The 20,793-nt window shown below is 40.7% G+C and overlaps 1 protein-coding gene across 2 annotated transcripts in view; it reads right to left on the bottom strand.

Moving 5' to 3' along the window:
- Window positions 1–1,821: 1,821 nt before the first annotated feature.
- The window catches only part of LOC117471239 (NLR family CARD domain-containing protein 3-like), a 39,751-nt gene continuing 20,779 nt past the window's right edge, over window positions 1,822–20,793 (bottom strand). Inside the window, exons 1-8 of one of the 2 annotated variants that reach the window (XM_034116111.1) lie at window positions 7,313–7,331; window positions 6,618–6,697; window positions 6,214–6,439; window positions 4,331–6,134; window positions 3,527–3,700; window positions 3,183–3,356; window positions 2,827–2,873; window positions 1,825–2,656 (exon numbers count right to left, since the gene is read on the bottom strand). In XM_034116111.1, coding sequence (XP_033972002.1) covers window positions 2,115–2,656; window positions 2,827–2,873; window positions 3,183–3,356; window positions 3,527–3,700; window positions 4,331–6,134; window positions 6,214–6,439; window positions 6,618–6,620 — 2,970 coding nt within the window. In that variant the 5' untranslated portion in view covers window positions 6,621–6,697; window positions 7,313–7,331 and the 3' untranslated portion in view covers window positions 1,825–2,114. Of the gene's footprint in view, window positions 2,657–2,826; window positions 2,874–3,182; window positions 3,357–3,526; window positions 3,701–4,330; window positions 6,135–6,213; window positions 6,440–6,617; window positions 6,698–7,312; window positions 7,332–20,793 lie in introns of those variants that run through there. The other variant, XM_034116103.1, reaches the window with a different exon arrangement.

Below are 20,793 nucleotides of genomic sequence, written 5' to 3'. Positions count from 1 at the left end.
CCTTTTTTATTCAGGTATAAGATCTCAGATGGTTAATTTACCTCAGCTGTAGAGAGATAAAACATGACACTAAATATTCAAAAGTATATTTAATCACAGTTTAGTAAGATGTATACTTGCTATTAATACAAAATACCTCCTTGATTACCTACAGCATCACTAGGTTTGTGTGTGTGTGTGTGTGTGTGTGTGTGTGTGTGTGTGTGTGTGTGTCTGGTGTGTGGTGGTGTATCTAAGTGTGTATATATTTGTGTGCGTTGTATTCTCATGTGAGAGAGACAGAGTCACAAACACATGACTATTTCTGTTTGCTTTCACTCACACACACACAAACACACACACGCACATGCCCACACACACACACACACACACACACACACACACACACACACACACACACACACACACACACACACACACACACACACACACACACACACACACACACACACACACACACACACACACACACACACACACACACACACACACACACACACACACACACACACACAGTTTGCAGTCTGACGGCTCACTGCTGCCATCATCTGGTCACCAACAGATCAAACTTCCTACCAACACTAAACTCAACCTTTATAGGGCTGTAACCAAACTCTATGATGATTATTGATTATTGTTCTATTCATATATTCATTGTTTTGTTTAAGGTCATTCAGAAAATGGTAAAAAAAAGTATTTCAGTGTGTTAATAAGCTCACAATTTCTTCCTCAAATCCCTTTTGTTGTCTATATTTTAAAGATATCGTGGAGGAGTACACTAACCAGCAAATATTCACATAAATACATCTTTAAAAATGTACTTTGAGAGAACAGAAACACACCTAAAAAACATCAGTTATAGCCACTTGTCCCACAACAACTTGTATAGCCGTGAAAAAGTGTACTGTTGCTATGTAATTAGCTATGAAGGTACTGCCCCAATCCGAACTACAAATCGCTGATTGGTTGACAGTTTCTACAACCCAAGAATCAGACAGCATTTAACAAAACAACAAATCAAATGAAACTAGAAGGACCCTCAGAGAGCGCAGACCTCCCCCAAGACTGCATCCAGGTGATTGGGATCCACTCTCAAACCCCATCGTTTCTTCCCTAATCCATTGATACACCCAACAAGTTTCCTGAAATACAGGTCAGTGTTGTTACCGTAATCACCTGACAATCACAACAGTAAATAAATCACGGTGTGTTTGGTGATTCAGGATTGAAGCAGAATAAATGACTCAAGACTTTCATCTGAGCAGCAGCGTTCCTGTTCCTCACAGCTGAGTGTGATTAGCGACACATTTGCATATTGATTACCTTCAAAATTGGAACACCCTAAAACCTGTCACAGTTATTTCATTCTGGGAATCTCATTAGCCACGTTTCATCCATGGAAATCCCTCTGACGGTTCTTTTTCCCAAACTGTTTGCTGTGTTCAGGAAATTAAAAACAGATCTAAGAACATGTAAACTTTCTTCCACAATATTACGTTCAGGTTATGTTCCAACCCTGAACCGATAGTGTCATCTTGTTAATTCCACTTCAGAAAAAGCTATTAATCCTCTCAGGACCTTACATGTCTGCACAACATATCAGAACCGTCCTCAAATAATGTTTGTGACTTCTCAGTCTTCAGGCTCCCGTCATCATATCTGTGTTTCCATAAAACTAAGTGGTATCACATCTTGTGAGTCAGACCTGAAATTATTGCTGTTTTCTGGCCTCTAGAGATTTTCTAATACTTGTGTACTTTTGCTGCCGATTGATTACATTATTTTTACAAATAAGTAAGATTTATTATGTAAAAACATACAAAACAAATGTTTTCTTATTCATTGAATTCAATCAAAATTCTTTATCAAATGTAATTTCAAACAAACACATTACTATCCACATGCTGCTAGAAATGAACAGCATTACTTAATACTTCACACTTTGTGACAATCAAAGTCAACACCGTTTCCACACAAGTTCAGCCCTGAGGAGATTATTGCACCAATTTCACAACATTTTTGGTTGTAAAGACACAATCATTGAGTCAAATGTTAACCATAGTGAAGCCTCGTCCACCAGCAACATTTACACCACAGAATAGGAAGTGATCTTCTTATACAGAGAACACCAGAGACACTGAGGAATATTCTGACCATAACATGAACCCGGGATCGAGAGGTTCAGTGAATGTGGCTCTGAAGGTGTGGAGGTGGATCAGTGTGTCAGAGGAGACTCTGTAGAAGGAGAGAGAGCCAGCAGGAAGATCCACATACACTGCTACTCTACCAGAGGAGGAGGAGGAGGAGGAGGAGGAGATTAATTGTTCTCTTTTATTGTGACAGACAGAGTAACGACCAGTAAAGCAGTCCAGACTCCAGGACTGATCATTCCTTCCAAACACAAGGTCTTTACTCTCTCCTCTCCTCCTGATTCCTCTTGAAGTCACTGATATTTCAACCCTTCCTCTCCACTCGACCTCCCAGTAACAGCGACCAGTCAGAGCTTCTCTGCACATCAGCTGAGGCCAGTGGTCAAACCTCTCTGGATGATCAGGATAAGGCTGCTCCTCTCCAACACGTGTCACCTTCCTGTTGTTCTCAGACAGTTTGAGGTTTCTGTGTGCTGTGTTTGAGTCCAGGGTGAGTTCACAGGAATCTGATGAGAGACACAGACAGCAGTTTATCATCAGACATTTCTGTTGGATTCATTCTTTGTTCCTCTACTGATGTTACTTTCTATAAACGTCATTGATGTTTAAATGAATAAATACCAGAAACATCATCGTAGTGTTTAAAGAGAAACTGTTTAATTGAATCCACACTTACACTTCCTCACACCTGGTTTTAACCACTGCTCTCCACCATGGTCCAGCCTGGAGGAAGAAACACAGGATGTCAGGATGTCAGGATGATTTTCTGGTTAATTCACAGCGGTTACATTTTAAATCAAAGTGAAACGTTTTATTTTGGCTCAGGTGGAGAAGTCAGAGAATCACTATGAATCAACACCCTGGGTACAATAAATATATTAACAACATTTAAACACCAACATGTTTCCTAAAGCCATTACATTTGCAGGATATAGAAATGGGATGTCCTCCATGATGACATACCAAGGATAAGGTAGCTGATGTAAGTAACATTTGAGGCGCTTGCATTCTGCTACTGTTGTCTGTCCATACCTGAGAGTGTCCAGTCTCCAGAGTGGATCCTCCAGTCCAGCAGACAGCAGCTTCTCTCCTGAGTCTCCTGGATGATTGTAGCTCAGGTCCAGCTCTCTCAGATGGGAGGGGTTGGAGCTCAGAGCTGAAGCCAGAGAAACACAGCCTTCCTCTGTGACCATACAGCCTGACAGTCTGGAACCAGGAACATTAAGTGAGATGTTAGGAAAAACGTGGTGCTTTAAAAGTAAAACATGTTATTTGCAGAAAAAACCCAGATGATGAACATCTTCAATAACATTAACCAAAAGCCTGATGCGCAGGTTTTAAAGGTTAAACTGTTTAAAGAAAAGCTGAACTCTGACCTGAGAGTCTCCAGTTCACAGTGTGGACTCTGCAGTCCAGCAGACAGCTTCTTCACTCCTGAATCCAGCAGGTCGTTGTTACTCAGGTCCAGATCTCTCAGACTAGAGGACCGGGAGCTGAGGACTGAGGACAGAGCTGCACAGCTTCTCTCTGACAGGTTGCAGCCACTCAGCCTGGGGAAGGATTAACAATTAACACAGCAAAATATTTGGTAACACTTTATATTAAGGTACACAAATTCACCACCAACTAGTTGTTAATTAACATGCATATTAGCAGTATATTGGCTCTTTATTAGTCATTATAAAACACTTATTAATGCCTTATTCTACATGACCATATTCTACAAGTAATAAGCCATTAGTTGAGAGTTTTTCCTCAATAACCCTCTAATTAGTGCTGATTTATTGCAAGTAAGGAAGTTGTTGAACATGAGTCTTGGTCTCAATATGCTCTGCTCAATATGGGCCTAATAAGGCAGTAGTACCACAAGAATAGTAATTCTCCCATAATAACACTTAACAACTATGATCTATTCTTATGTAACAAGACATGAAACGATAAGTGTTAATTGTGTCTAAATAACTCAATTAGGTATGGCCTATTACTTGTAGAATATGGTCATGTAGAATAAGGCATTAATAAGTGTTTTATAATGACTAATAAAGAGCCAATACACTGCTAATATGCATGTTAATTAACAACTAGTTGATGGTGAATTTGTGCACCTTAATATAAAGTGTTACCAAATATTTTTCCCTCTAAAACTGAGCATAGTTAATGTTGTTTAAATCTGCACGTACAGAGCTTTGTTGGAGGCTTTGACCACTGGCAGCAGCCTCAGAAGAGCCTCCTCTGAAGCAGAGTATTTCTTCAGGTCAAACACGTCCAAAACTTTTTCTGATGACAGTAAGATGAAGACCAGAGCCGACCACTGAGCAAGAGACAGATTATCTGTAGAGAGACGTCCTGATCTCAGGTACTGTTGGATCTCCTCCACTAGATAACGATCATTCAGTTCATTCAGACAGTGGAACAGGTTGATGCTTCTCTCTGCAGACATATCCTCTTCTATCTTCTTCTTGATGTACTGCACTGTTTCCTGTTTGACATCTAAGCTTTTTTCTTTTTCTTTAATCAGACCTTGTAGGAGAGTCTGATTGGTCTCCAGAGAAAGACCCAGGAGGAAGCGGAGGAACAAGTCCAGGTGTCCATTTGGACTCTGTAAGGCCTTGTCCACAGCACTCTGGTAGAGATTAGTTAGTTTAGGTTTTTGTCTGAACACTTTAAGTCGCCGGGAGGTTGCTGGTTCTTCTGCCAGCAGGTTGACTCCAGAGGTGATGAAGGTCAGATGGACATGAAGAGCAGCCAGAAACTCCTGAACGCTCAGATGGACGAAGCAGAACACCTTGTCCTTCTGGTACAGTCCTCTCTCCTCTCTAAAGACCTGTGTGAACACTCCTGAGTACACTGAGGCTGCTTTGATATCGATGCCACACTCTGTCAGGTCGGACTCATAGAAGATCAGGTTGCCTTTCTGCAGCTGCTCAAAAGCCAGTTTTCCCAGAGACTTGATCATCTTCCTGCTCTTTTTGTTCCAATGTGGATCCGTCTCAGTTCCTCCATCAAACTTGATGTTCTTCACTTTGGACTGAACGACCAGGAAGTGGATGTACATCTCAGTCAGGGTCTTGGGCAGCTCTCCTCCCTCAGTTTTCAACATGTCCTCCAGAACTGAAGCAGAGATCCAGCAGAAGACTGGGATGTGGCACATGATGTGGAGGCTTCGTGAGGTCTTGATGTGGGAGATGATGGTGCCGGCCTGCTCCTGATCTCTGAACCTCTTCCTGAAGTACTCCTCCTTCTGTGGGTCAGTGAACCCTCGGACCTCTGTCATCATGTCCACACACTCAGGAGGGATCTGATTGGCTGCTGCAGGTCGTGTGGTTATCCAGAGGCAAGCAGAGGGAAGCAACTTCCCCCTGATGAGGTTTGTCAGCAGCACATCCACTGAGGTGGACTCTGTGACGTCAGTCAGGATCTCAGTGTTGTGGAAGTCCAGAGGAAGTCGACACTCATCCAGACCGTCAAAGATGAACACGACCGGGAACTGATCAAACCTGCAGATTCCTGCGTCTCTGGTTTCAGAGAAGAAGTGATGAACAAGTTCCACCAAGCTGTACTTGTTCTCTCTCACCACATTCAGCTCTCTGAAAGGTAATGGAAATAGGAACTGGATGTCCTGGTTGGCTTTGCCTTCAGCCCAGTCCAGAGTGAACTTCTGTGTTAAGACTGTTTTCCCAATGCCAGCCACGCCCTTTGTCATCACTGCTCTGATTGGTGCATCTCTTCCAGGTGAGGCTTTAAAGAGGTCTTCTTGTCTGATGGTTGTTTCTGGTCTGTGTGGTTTCCTGGATGCTGTTTCAATCTGTCTGACCTCATGTTCATCATTGACCTCTGCAGACCCCCCCTCTGTGATGTAGAGCTCTGTGTAGATCTGGTTCAGAAGGGTTGGGTTTCCTGCTTTAGCAATGCCCTCAAACACACACTGGAACTTCTCCTTCAGGGTGGACTTAAGTTTACGCTGACACACTGCAGCACTGGTTCCTGGAATGAGTAAATCATAGATTAAATTAAAGATAGGATGCTAACCCAATGTCATGTTTAATGTGTCTAATCCTCTTACTGCTCTGCAGACGGTCAGCCAGCTCCTCCTGCTTCATGCTCCTCAGGAAGTGCAGTGTGATGTTCAGAAATGCCTCTCTGCTGCTCCTCTGCTCTTCATCCTCACCGTCCAACACCTCCTCATCCTCCCTCTGACTCTCTAAGCTTTCTGGGTAATCTAAACTCAGGACTCTCTGGATCTTCTTCAGCTCGTCCTCCACAAATCTAACAATGTTTTCCTGGAGCAGCTGGAACAGAATAAGTTGTAGAGTTTAACTGGTAGAAGTCAACATCAGATCATGTGTGAGACAGAAAGCCTGACTATCTGCAGACTGCAGCATGGACTCTGGATCATAATGCTGCTTCACTACTGAGTGTGTGGCTGCTGGAGTCAGCAGGAGTAGCTGCACTTCTACATTTACACACCATGAATATGGAGTCCAGGGTCAGTTTGATGCTACTCCACAGACTGACCACTGGGGACCTTTAAGCTCTGCTGAGGAACTCTGTGAAGAAAACACACACACACACACACAACACACACACACCACACAACACACACACACACAACACACACACACCCACACACACACACACACACACACACACACACACACACACACACACACACACACACACACACACAACACACACACACACACACACACACACACACACACACACACACACACACACACACACACACACACACACACAACACACACACACACACACACACAACACACACAACACACACACACACACACACACACACACACACACACACACACACACACACACACACACACACACACACACATACACATACACACATCTTGTTATCGCAAAAAAATTAAAGGAACATTTTGATATTTTCTAACCCAGGAAAATGTTGATTTAGGTTGACCGCCAATGCTTTCATCATTTGTGCAGACGCATGAAGGGAGGCCCATTGTTCCAATACATTCTCAAACAGGCAACCAGCTGTTTGTGAATGTTAAATGTGTTTTGAAATGTAAACTACGATGAGCTAAAGTTATGACAATATGTATAGCTCAAGACATATCAAACCTCATCTCAGGAAAGACTGATAATAACAGACAAACATTTCACATTCTTACCTTTCATCAGCTGAGGGGGCTCCATCTTTAAAGTAAATACGTTCACCCATAGACCATTCACTCTTCATGGACACACAGCTGGGTCCAGGTCCAGGTTGCTCATGTTGGATCCTGATAGAGTCACAGACACTGATCAATGCAAATGCATAGTAAAATTCTGCAGGATATAATATTGCCTTTTTAACGTTTTGATACTGATCACAACAAGGGAGAACGTCTAGTTTAAATTCTTACCTTGACCTATCAGAGTGCTTTCCATCTCTGAACCCAATAGGTTTGTCCATAGACCATTCACTCTTCATGGACACACAGCTGGGTCCAGGTACAGGTTGCTCACGTTTGATCCTAATAGAAACACAAACACTGATCAATACAAATGTATACAAACATTCGGTTAAAATGCTGATGTCTAATTATTTTAATACTTATAACAACAATTTCGATAATGTATTACTTTGGATCAGAGTGGTGTCCATCTTTTAACTCAATGGGTGGATCCATAGAGGAGTCACTCTTAGACACACAGCTGGGTCCAGGTCCAGGTTTCCAATGTTTGATCCTGATAGAAATACAAACATGGATTAACACATTATGTACACTTACTGTACATTCTGCTGCTAATGATGTAGATGTCAGAATGTTTAAATACTGATAACAACAGACCTGAATGTAAACCTATTGAGAGCTGACCTGTGATAAAAGCTCTTCAGTGAAACCAGGTCAGTGTCAGTGTTGGAAGGTGGCTGTATCTTAGCCTTTCACACTTCATCCATGCACTTAACTTCAGAGTGTTAAGAGTTCAACAATAAAAACACCTCAGTGACGTGAACCGTAACTCGGACAGGTTTGGACACGCCCTGCATTCTTTACTGATGATGTGATCTAAGAAAACAATCAAACTGCTGCTCTTTCTACTCAAGAAACACTGACTGAATCTTTCTAAAATCACTCCTCTTTAACTCTTTGACTTTAAGAGAGAAATTCTACACACTACTTCAAACAGATATTAAGAATCAGCATCAAGAGTCATGTGACCTGTCCAGGTAAACAGTGACACAGCACAATGTGATCAGAGTGATCCTGATGATGGAACAGATTCGTCTGGTAGGATTCTCACCTGCTGAACTCACTTCAGGTCCACTTTCAGACACTCTGCAGCTTCCTGTGTGGAGGAAACTCTGCTCATGTGTTCCTCTGCAGTCCTGTGTCTGCCTGCATCTGATCCGAGGACGCTGTCACACCCTCATAACTCCAGAGATTAAAAACACTTCAGAGTCACGTGAAAACCGGTGTTACAAGTATCAGAAACATTGTGAGAGGTGATGTAGTTCTACTGACTGTCCACTAGATGGTGGTAACTGACAGTATAATACATTAACAATCTGTCCTGACATGTGATGAAGCAGCAGTGTGGATCACATTAGGCGCTTTCACACCGCAGTACTTTTCCCACAAAGGTTCATCAGAACTTAGTTCATGAGAACTCTTTAGTTCTCATGAACTAAGTACAGATCGCGTTCACACCGGAATAAGTCCCTGAGGGAGGATTAGTAAAATGAAGCCGCTGACGTCACTTCTTCTTCTTCTGCTTTGGGTTTACTGGCAGGCCGCAAACAACTTCACGTCGTATACTGCCACCCGAAGTCCCCGGCCGGAAGTCCCCGGAGTTGGGGACCAGAGATGGGGTCGTTACTAAAAAAAAGTAATATATTACATATTATATATTACTTTAAAAAAAAAGTAATATATTACACTACTTCGTTACTCTCTACATAAAGTAACTCGTTACTTTACTCATTACTTTACTCGTTACTTTACTCGTTACTTTACTCGTTACTTTACTCGTTACTTTACTCGCAGGGCCGGCCCGCCCCTCCCTACAGGCAGATCACGCAGACTGCTAAAGTTTCAAATGTTCTCTTTAGTTCAGTTTCCATTGTCGCATAAGACTGATCCAGATAGCTCTGACTATGGCTGTCCTCTGTCTCCTGCTATCTGTATTTTGCGCAGTATATCTCTGAACGATGCGATGGTGATTCCACTGTGCAAATGGGCAACATTTCCTCTACTATGAAGGATGCTACAAGCCTGTCCATCTCTGCTTTGGTTACCGGTCCTCCAAATTCTTGCGGCGGCGCACTCACAACATCCTCACTCTGGGTTCGGGGGTCCTTAGCTATTAGCTTCACCTTAGCATGTGTTCTTTGCAGGTGTTTGTTGAGGTTTGACGTGGTGTTTGCAGCAGTGTATAACAGCTTCTGGCCTGGACACAGTTTGCACCTCACCGTCACATTCCTGTCTATTCTTCGGACCAACTCAAAATAATGGGCATACCTCCACCCCTCGAAAGTTATCGCTGGCTCAGCCATGTTTATGCAGCACTGCACGTGGAGATGTGGACGCGCAAGTCGCGCAGATTACGTACATATAAACCTGCGGCGGAAACCCCTCTTGTCTGTCAGTGTGATTATGACTGATTTTATAAAAGTAACGAAGTAACGCGTGTCGGGGCAATGTTAGTAGCTGTAGTGTGATTACTGAATTATAAAAGTAACGCGTTACACTACTCCGTTACCGACAAAAGTAATATTATTACAGTAACGCGTTACACCCAACTCTGTTGGGGACTGGCTTCAGTACTGGCGCCCAGCCAATCAGACATAGGAACCTTTTTCTCCCACGAAAGTCCCTGCTCTCTAGCAGGGACGGAAAAGGGGGTAAAAAGGTTCTCGTGAACAAATGTTAGTTCCGGGTCTTTTTGGTGTGAATGCGACATTTCGGAACTATATCGGAACTAAAGTGGGAAAAGTACTGCGGTGTGAACGCGCCTATTGGTACCATGGCTGTGGTCCAATGGTAAAAAAAAAAAAAAGGGTTCCTATGTCTTTTCAAAAAAGTATTTTAATTAAATTACAAATGATTTCACATGTTGACCTTCAGATACTGATTAGAAAAGTATGTGTGCATTTCTCCTCACAAGTAAATTATCACAATACAACAAAAATGTAACTTATTTCAAACACATACTTTTGGACAATGACACAACAAGTCTGTTTCAGTCTCATTGCATTTATTGTATGAAATATGCAACGCATGACAGGGATAAGGTCAATTATCTTTTGATTCAATGTTTCATGTCTCGTCTTGAATTATTCCACAAACATTAGCTGTAATTCATAAAGTTGACCGGCAGATATCAGCATTTAGACTCGTCAAACACTTTGAGATAATAATTATTTGGCACTGTGCACAGAGGGTGCTGTTTGCTGCACAGATTGTAAAGTCCCTGGAGGTATATTTGGATTTTTAAATATAGGGCTAAACTAATTATTTTGGATCATAGTTTTAACTTAAAATCAAAATCAGAATCAGAAGAGGTCTGTAAGAAATAAAATCAATGTTTATATGGCGTAATTTAAATTAAATACACTGTTTTAATTTTAAAGCTGTTTTATTCTGAAAACCGCAAATTAAATACACTGTTTTAATTTAAAACTGTTTTTATTCTGAATACCGGAAGTTCACACACCGACTTCCGGTTTTGCAAGTAAATATTGTTAGCTTCAATTTAGCGTTAGCATGTGGCTAATATTACGTTTTTATAAAAAGTGAATTTAAGGTGAAATGACACGTGGTGTTGCACACTAAACACACTGTCTTTAACCCTCATTTATTGACGCTGCAATACTATTCTGAGGGAATGTTTAAATGACCAACAGATATTAGAATATTGTACATTTAACACCAGAAAAACGACAGGATGTGCCTTGGACCCGCCCCATCGACGGCGGCCAATAGGAGAGGACTATAGACGATAACATATATGATGGACCGAGAAAAACGTCCTCTCTCTTCACCCCAGCAGCCGACCAACGGGGGGAGGCAGCCGCCCTTGCAAATGTCATTGTATCATCGTATGTATCATTTGTTTAATTATGCTGTTAACTTTTAACCTGTTAACCTATACTAAAGGACTTTCAGTGAAACCAGGTCAGTGTCAGTGTTGGAAGGTGGCTGTATCTTAGCCCTTCACACTTCATCCATGCACTTAACTTCAGAGCATTAAGAGTTAAAAAAATAAAAACACCTCAGTGACGTGAACCGAGTTGTCGGACCGGATTAGACACACCCTGCATTCTTTACTGATGATGTGATCTAAGAAAACAATCAAACTGCTGCTCTTTCTACTCAAGAAACACTGACTGAATCTTTCTAAAATCACTCCTCTTTAACTCTTTGACTTTAAGAGAGAAATTCTACACAAAATGTAAAACAGATATTAAGAATCAGCATCAAGAGTCATGTGACCTGTCCAGGTAAACAGTGACACAGCACAATGTGATCAGAGTGATCCTGATGATGGAACAGATTCGTCTGGTAGGATTCTCACCTGCTGAACTCACTTCAGGTCCACTTTCAGACACTCTGCAGCTTCCTGTGTGGAGGAAACTCTGCTCATGTGTTCCTCTGCAGTCCTGTGTCTGCCTGCATCTGATCCGAGGACGCTGTCACACCCTCATAACTGCTGAGATTAAAAACACTTCAGAGTCACGTGAAAACCGGTGTTACAAGTATCAGAAACATTGTGAGAGGTGATGTAGTTCTACTAACTGTCCACTAGATGGTGCTAGCTCACAGTATATTGCATTAACGATCTGTCCTGACTCCTGACACATGTGATGAAGCAGCAGTGTGGATCACTTTGGTACCATGGCTGTGGTCCAATGGTAAAAAAAGTATTTTCCTTATATTGTTTCATGCCGACTTGTAATTGGAATGAAAAACAAAAAAACACTGTGGTTATGTTTTTTAAAAAAAAAAGACATGTTGGCTTCCAGAGACTGATGCAAAAGGTATTTGTTTCTTTCTCCTCACAAAGTAAATGATCACAATATAACACAAAGGTAACTTTTTAAACCAAAACTCAAACACATACTTTTGTACAATAACACAACAACTCTGTTTCAGTTTCATTGCATTTATTTTATTAAATATCCAAAACATGACAGTGATAAGGTACATTATCTTTTGATTCAATGTTTCATGTTATGTCTTGAATTATTCCACAAACATTGAGGGTGCTGTTTGCATCATAGATCGTAAAGTCCCCGGTGTTTATTCTGAATTGTTATATAGAGCTAAACTTGTTATTTTGGACAATATGTTTGATTTATTAGGTCTGATAGCCATTGTTATGCATTTTCAGCCGCATCAATGTGGTGACCCGTGTGAGGCAAAGTACTTTTTGGTCAATTTTTGACAATTGTGCATTATTCATTTTAGTATAATCTATGGTCAATAGAAAATATAAGAATCCGCTCATACACCAGACAAAACAATATTGACAAGAAGGTGATAGTTATTGTGTAAATGTTACATTTGTTCATATTGGGCTGGATGTAACAAACATGGAAACCTTTATCAGTCTCCTATTTGTGTGATCATTGACATTGTTATTTTGTCTTTAAACCTTCATTAAACCCAATGACAATTACAACAGAAAGTATTAAAAGCTTTTTCTCTTTGTTATGAATAAGACCAACTGTGACAGTAAAGGCACAATCAGTGAAGCCTCGTCCACCACCAACATGTACACCACAGGACAGGAAGTGACCTCCTCCTACAGAGAACACAGAGACACATCCTCTCAGGACCTTAAATGTCTGCACAACATACAGTGGCGTTTTTATATGTACAAAAGTGGTGGGGCACAAAAAACGTAGATGTCTATATATAAGCTTCTGCAGTGACGTGCAGTGAGGTTCATGGCTGCTGAGGCACTGGCACTGACTCTTCAGGTTTACACATTTATATTTTGACCTAAACCAAAATATAATATTATTTTCAAAAGCTTTTTTTGTCTGATGCTTCGATTAATTTTAAACAGACAGTTCAACAAAAGGATACCCAAAAAATGTAATTTTATCATTTAAATATTGAATTGTTCTCTCTAAGTAAGATCCCATTTTCAATAAAATGGCGGTCTTACCTTGACTTGAAGATGAAGTCCATTTGCCTATCCTTCTGGACAAACATTTCTATTACTTTTTTGTAAAAGTCCTCCTTATGTTCTTGTAGTTTCAAAAGTCTATCATAAATCTAATCCATAGATTTATGATAAAAAAATTATAAAAGTAGGGTAGACATGTGGATGTTATCCGGCTGAACAAAACGTGCATTTATCTAACAGGTACGTTTCCCACAGATCTTATTTCAAGCTATTTTCTAAAATCCTCTGGAGAAATCTCATTGCTTTTTTGTCGAGGGAAGCCATGCGCAGCTTACTTCCTGGTTTTAGGACGCGTCACTGCAGCTCTCTCGTCTCCTCTTCAAGCACCACACTTTTCGCGGCACACGTACTTACAGCCAATCAGCTCTGAATGATTTGAGATGACGTATGGTGGGGATGGTAGCTACGTGCCCCTCTGGTCATTATTTTTTTGCCACACACATTACATTACAAAATACTCTGAGCATGCGCAGTGTAGTTTTTACAGTCACCGTTCACTTAGACAGTGAGAGGGAGGGGCATGATCAGGTTTTGTCCCACATGGCTCTAAACAGCTCAATAGGCACACACTGTGACTGTAGACACACTAATTAGAAGAACACAGACTAAAACAGCAATGTACAGACGAATCAGATGATTAAACATGATCTTAAAATATATTTTATATATTTTTTTATTTATTTTTTTGCATTTTTGTAATCATTATTTGTAATACTTTCTGCTGACACTAGGTGGGGCTGTGCCCCACCTGCCCCTAATGACCAGTCGCCACTGACAACATATCATAACCCTCCTCAAATAATGTTTGTGACTTCTCAGTCTTCAGGCTCCCGTCATCATATCTGTATTTCCATAAAACTAAGTGGAATCACATCTTGTGAGTCAGACCTGAACTCATTGGTGTTTTCGGGCCTCTTCAGAGATGTCCCTTGCAGCAGACATGAATACTTACTGCTTCTTGATGCAGACGTAACCTCGACTGGCTGTCACACCCAGTGGCGTTTTTATATGTACAAAAGTGGTGGGGCACAAAAAACTTAGATGTCTATATATAAGCTTCTGCAGTGACGTGCAGTGAGGTTCATGGCTGGTGAGGCACTGGCACTGACTCTTCAGGTTTACACATATTATATTTTGACCTAAACCAAAATATAATATTATTTTCAAAAGCTTTTTTTGTCTGATGCTTCGATTAATTTTAAACAGACAGTTCAACAAAAGGATACCCAACAAATGTAATTTTATCATTTAAATATTGAATTGTTCTCTCTTAGTAAGATCCCATTTTCAATCAAATTGCGGTCTTACCTTGACTTGAAGATGAAGTCCATTTGCCTATCCTTCTGGACAAACATTTCTATTACTTTTTTGTAAAAGTCCTCCTTATCTTCTCGTAGTTTCAAAAGTCTATCATAAATCTAATCCATAGATTTATGATAAAAAAATTATAAAAGTAGGGTAGACATGTGGATGTTATCCGGCTAATCAAAACGTGCATTTATCTAACAGGTACGTTTCCCACAGATCTTATTTCGAGCTATTTTCTAAAATCCTCTGGAGAAATCTCATTGCTTTTTTGCAGCTTACTTCCTGGTTTTAGGACGCGCCACTGCAGCTCTCTCGTCTCCTCTTCACACAGCACACTTTTCGCGGCACACGTACTTACAGCCAATCAGCTCTGAATGATTTGAGATGACGTATGGTGGGGATGGCAGCTCAGTGCCCCTATGGTCATTATTTTTTTGCCACACACATTTCATTACAAAATACTCTGAGCATGCGCAGTGTAGTTTTTACAGTCACCGTTGACTTCACAGCGAGAGGGAGGGGCATAATCAGGTTTTGTCCCACATGGCTCTAAACAGCTCAATAGGCACACACTGTGACTGTAGACACACTAATTAGAAGAACACAGACTAAAACAGCAATGTACAGACGAATCAGATGATTCAACATGATCTTAAAATATATTTTATATATTTTTTTATTTTTTTTTTTGCATTTTTGTAATCATTATTTGTAATACTTTCTGCTGACACTAGGTGGGGCTGTGCCCCACCTGCCCCTAATGACCAGTCGCCACTGGTCACACCACACGCACATTCAATCAGGAGAGACGGTTTTGATGTAATAATACATATTTATTGCGCAGATGCACAAATGAATGCAATGTTAATTTTGGCGATTAGGCCCCGTTGTGCAGGAAGTATCATTCGGGAAGGTAGAACCGATCCGATGAAACCCCCCTGGGGTCTAGACACTGGTGGTGGTGAATGGATGGTTGGGTCGGTCTGAAGAGGAGTGGTTTAGCTTGACCCTGGATTCAGAGGGACCGGAGGTGAAAAGGGGTGGAGGAGGGTTGCGTAGAGTCACCTGAAATGACAGCTGTCAGAGGGGGAAGAGCAGACTTAAAAGGTTTGACAGAACGCTATGATAGGCTCTTGGGAATAGAGCGAAGTGATTGGTTAAACTGAAGAGTGACGCCCCCGGTCACTTATTGAGAGGAGAGAGAGTAGTAACGTGGGAATAGAGATACGTGAATGAGTAATGACGGTCTTCCTGGTTGAACTTGCGCTGAGCTTCATTAGTTAGAACCTGATGTTTTGCATAAATTACCAGATATAAATGTCCAGAATTTCATTCCTCACATGATATGAATCAATCTTATGTATACCCAATTATTTTACAAATGCTATCATTGTCACAAAGAAACCCACCCAGGGGACCCTCACTTTGCACCCCACTCTTTATTCTGACATGTTTAGAGACGCTGCACCTGGCTGGATGTTCAGGATAAGTTTTTAAGGAATACAAAAGAAACGGGCAAAACTCATTCATATAATCTATTTTGTTTTTAGGGATTCTCAATGGGGTCTTGATGCAGGACTGAAGTGAAAAGTCTCGGTGTGCATCAAGTCTAAAAACGAGTTTGTACGAAAATAAAGGAAAAGCCATGCAGTTTGTTTATAGCGTTAAGCTCCTCCAGCGGAACATCTGTTGTTTTTGTTTTAAGGACACAGAGTGTGGCATGTGCTCTATACCGGTGCAAATATCCGGCACGTTACGATCATGGATAGGTGTTTTTTGGGATTAACATGCTGTTCTGCTTAAGGTATCAATCTCTGCTTTGTAAAGAACACCAAGATATTTAAATCTAACTATAGATATGATAATCGTTGGTTGTAGTGAATGATTGAATTATTCATCAAAGTCAGAGAATTAATATAATTGTCTCTTTCTGAAAAGAGTGGTCCACCATGACATGATTTGATATAAATTGAATCACATTGGGTAATGTAAATAGCTATTATGATAATTACACCTGAAAGCAATTTCTGTCACGATCTGTCTTTGTTTTCCCATTTTATTCTGAAAGGTGTGCACCCCCTAGTTGTGTCTGCTCTTACTTCCTGTCTCTGTGTTTCCCTCCGGTTTGATTGGCTGATTGTGTTCACCTGGTGCTCCTGTGTTTCTCCTCCCTCCCCACCTGTGTCTTGTCTTGGTGATCACTCTTGCTGGTATTTTAGTTCTGTTCGGCTTTCAGTTGTTGTGAGATCCTGGTCGAAGTTCCATGTGCACCTGGGAGTGAGTTCTGCTCTGTATTTAAAAGACTTGCAGCCTTGAAATAAAGGTATTTTCTGTTAAACGTGTATCTGTTCCTGCATCTGGGTCCTGCCTGCTTCTCTCACCCTGACTATTTCTATGCCTTTTTTAGCTGCTGCACCCAAATCAAGTTGGTGCCCCGTGTGAGGCAAAGTTTACCCAACTGTGCCGTATTAATTCAAATGTACAACAATCACATTTTTCATGGTTAACAAAAGTATATATAAATACCTTTTTTTTTCTAAATGAAGATGGTACTACCTGTTTACTCCTACTATTGATACTGATACATGAAGCTAAAACAACAACTGTACTCTTACTGCGGACACGTTTACTACATCAAGCTGTTGATACTTTAACTGCATATATTTCAGAATGGAACTTATATTACTTTTGTACTTTCACTTAAACCCCAAGGACCCGCCGAAGGGTCCGAAAATGCTACATCTGCTAGCACCAGTGTGATCTCTGAAGTGTCATTTATGAAACTATTAATGTTCCACACCCAGCTGACAGGAAGAAACTCAGCTAACTGACTATACGAAAAAAAATAAAAAAATAATAATAATAATTCCCACAAGAAGCCTTTCAATGAGCCCTTAGCAAATACGGACTAATGCTATTTCTGCTCATAACTCACAAAAAGTATCATTTATAATTATACTTTCTGCACAAACAACACATCATCTGAAAGCTGAGATTCCACAGATTCCATTGGCATAGGTCTCATCACTGCACGGCCAGAACTCACTGAGCTAGCAGCCAGAACATAGCAAATAAACAACATCAGTTGTCAAATCCATGACAATAATTAGCAGGTTAAATTTTACAATAATTTATTTTTTTTTTTTTTTTTTATGGAATGAATAACTATAGTGATGATTCAATGTTATAAAATGATATTTACAGTCTGGTACCTGAAAAAGGTCAAATGGCACTGATGGAACCAGATGTGCCCAAATATACCCAAAGCTTATTCCGCCTGGAATTTTTTTCCCTAAATATCTCTAAAAAGGTCAATTTTCACTTGTTTTGCCTCAATCTTGATACAGGGTACTTATTGTATGTTATAATTTTGATTCCTAAAGCTTTTAGGCTACTAACCCATCATTCAAGGGTGGTTTTCACTATAAGTAATGTTTTTTTGTTAGGCGGAGGTAAGAATTTACACTTTTTTACCATGTTCCATCTGAATTCACTCTGACACAGAAACATCTATATTGATTCTGACACTTCTACATCCATCTCACAGATGTAACCTTGCTTTGAGAAAAAAGATGATTAATTTAACCCTTTTAGAAGTGAAGTTATAGTCATTTGTTCTGGGCATGTCATTTTCGAGCCTGAAACCTGAAAAACAGGCTTGGGGTCTAACAGGTTAATAACTTTTTTTAAGGGCTGCCCTATTGGTGCCCCGTGTGAGGCACTCTTGGCACTATTCCCTATTCCCAACAGTCCAATATTAAATTAAATATACAACACACAAACTCTGTGAAGTTAAAGGTGGGGTAGGTAAGTTTGAGAAACCGGCTCGAGATCGCTAGAATTTGAAAATACACAGCCGGAGAAAATCTGCCACTTCCTTACAGAGCCCCTCCTCCAACACACACGAACGCGCACATGACCAATGAGGGCACGAGATAAGTTTGTGCACAGATGGAAGGCTGACAGGCAGGTAGGCCATCCAGTTATTTTAGCCGGGCCGGCTCAGATGATTGGTCGTGCTTTTTACAGTACTACAGCTTCCACAGATGATATTTATTTATGGATTTTTTGTCAAAGCACTTCAGATATTCATTGCTATCAGGATGTTAAGAGCATTCCATGGAATATAACAAAAAGTGTATCTCGAGCCGGTTTCTCAAACTTACCTACCCCACCTTTAACCAAAATATTAATTATTTATTGTAATAAAATAATTGGCCCCTTTTACTGCTGATACTTTAACTGTTTTTTGTAACACAATTTTTACAAACTAAAAATATTTATTGTTTATCATTTATAACTTAAAAAAAAAATGTATCCATGTTTTTTTGTCTGTAAACCTTTATTCAACTTTTACAATCACCAAACACATTAGCATCCACATGGTGCTCGAAATAAACTTAATTAATTCAAATTTCACTCACTCTAGGTGACAAAGTCAACACCGTTTCTACACAACAAGTTCAGCCCTGAGGAGATTATTGCACCATTTTCAGGAAGAAGAAAAAAATATATATTTCTGGCATTTCTGGTAAAGACACAATCAGTGAGCCAAATGTTAACCATAGTGAAGCCTCGTCCACCAGCAACATTTACACCACAAGACAGGAAGTTTTCTCCTACAGAGAACACAGAGACACTGAGGAACCATAGAAGTCAAACCCAACCCCCAAACCCAAACCCAGCGTAGAGAGGTTCAGTGAATGTGGTTCTGAAGGTGTGGAGGTGGATCAGTGAGGAGGAGGAGACTCTGTAGAAGGAGAGAGAGCCAGCAGCATGATCCAGATACACTGCTACTCTACCAGAGGACAGTGGAACAGGTTAGATAGATAGATAGATAGATAGATAGATAGATAGATAGATCGTACTTTATTGATCCCAAATTGGGAAATTGTTGTTGTTACAGCAGCATAAAAGGCATTTTACAATAAAACAAAACTACAAAATATACAAGAATAGAAAGAAAAATAAAATATAAAATATACATGCAGATATTACATATATATATATACAAATATATATATAAATACATTCAAAATATATGACATATGGCTCACGAGAGTAAACAATGCCATCACTCCTCAGAGCATGGCTCTCCGACACAAAAAGTGAAAAAAGTAGTAGAAGAATGACCAGAAAACGTTCGAAATAAAACGTGGCCATAGTTCGCTGCAAGACAAAATAAATATCCAAAGAAAAAAGTACAACTAAGAGGATAAAAGTAAACAAAAAGACAAAGATCAATAAAACACCGGGAGCTGCAAGCAACAGGCAGCCACCAGCACGGCGCCGAGATTATATGATGTTGATGCTTTGATCTGCAGAGGGCGTCTGTTCGATCTTCCTCTTGATGTACTGCACTGTTTCCTGGTTGGCATCTGAGCTTCTTTAATTAGACCTTGTAAGAAAGTCTGATTGGTCTCCAGAGAAATACCCAAGAGGAAGCGGAGGAACAAGTCCAGGTGTCCGTTTGGACTCTGTAAGACCTTGTCCACAGCACTTTGGTAGAGATGTGATAGTTTAGGTTTGACTTCAGACTGCTGGGAGGTTGTTGGTTTTTCTGCCAGCAGGTTGACTCCAGAGTTGATGAAGGTCAGATGGACATGAAGAGCAGCCAGAAACTCCTGAACGCTCAGATGGACGAAGCAGAACACCTTGTCCTTCTGGTACAGTCCTCTCTCCTCTCTAAAGACCTGTGTGAACACTCCTGAGTACACTGAGGCTGCTCTGATATCGATGCCACACTCTGTCAGGTCAGACTCATAGAAGATCAGGTTGCCTTTCTGCAGCTGCTCAAAAGCCAGTTTCCCCAGAGACTCCATCATCTTCCTGCTCTCTGGACTCCAGTGTGGATCTGTCTCAGCTCCTCCATCATACTTGATGTTCTTCACTTTGGACTGAACCACCAGGAAGTGGATGTACATCTCAGTCAGGGTCTTGGGCAGCTCTCCTCCCTCTCTGGTTTTCAACACCTCCTCCAGAACTGTAGCAGAGATCCAGCAGAAGACTGGGATGTGGCACATGATGTGGAGGCTTCTTGAGGTCTTGATGTGGGAGATGACTTAGAAGTGAACATATCTCATAATGTTACATCAGGATGTTAAACTAAGTTTGTAGCCAAATCATTCATACCAAGCCATTCTACAGTACCAGGTACTGAAGT

This window comes from Trematomus bernacchii, unplaced genomic scaffold, assembly GCF_902827165.1.
Source record: "Trematomus bernacchii unplaced genomic scaffold, fTreBer1.1, whole genome shotgun sequence".
Classification (NCBI taxonomy): domain Eukaryota; kingdom Metazoa; phylum Chordata; class Actinopteri; order Perciformes; family Nototheniidae; genus Trematomus; species Trematomus bernacchii.
This window is presented reverse-complemented; position numbering and strand designations above follow the sequence as displayed.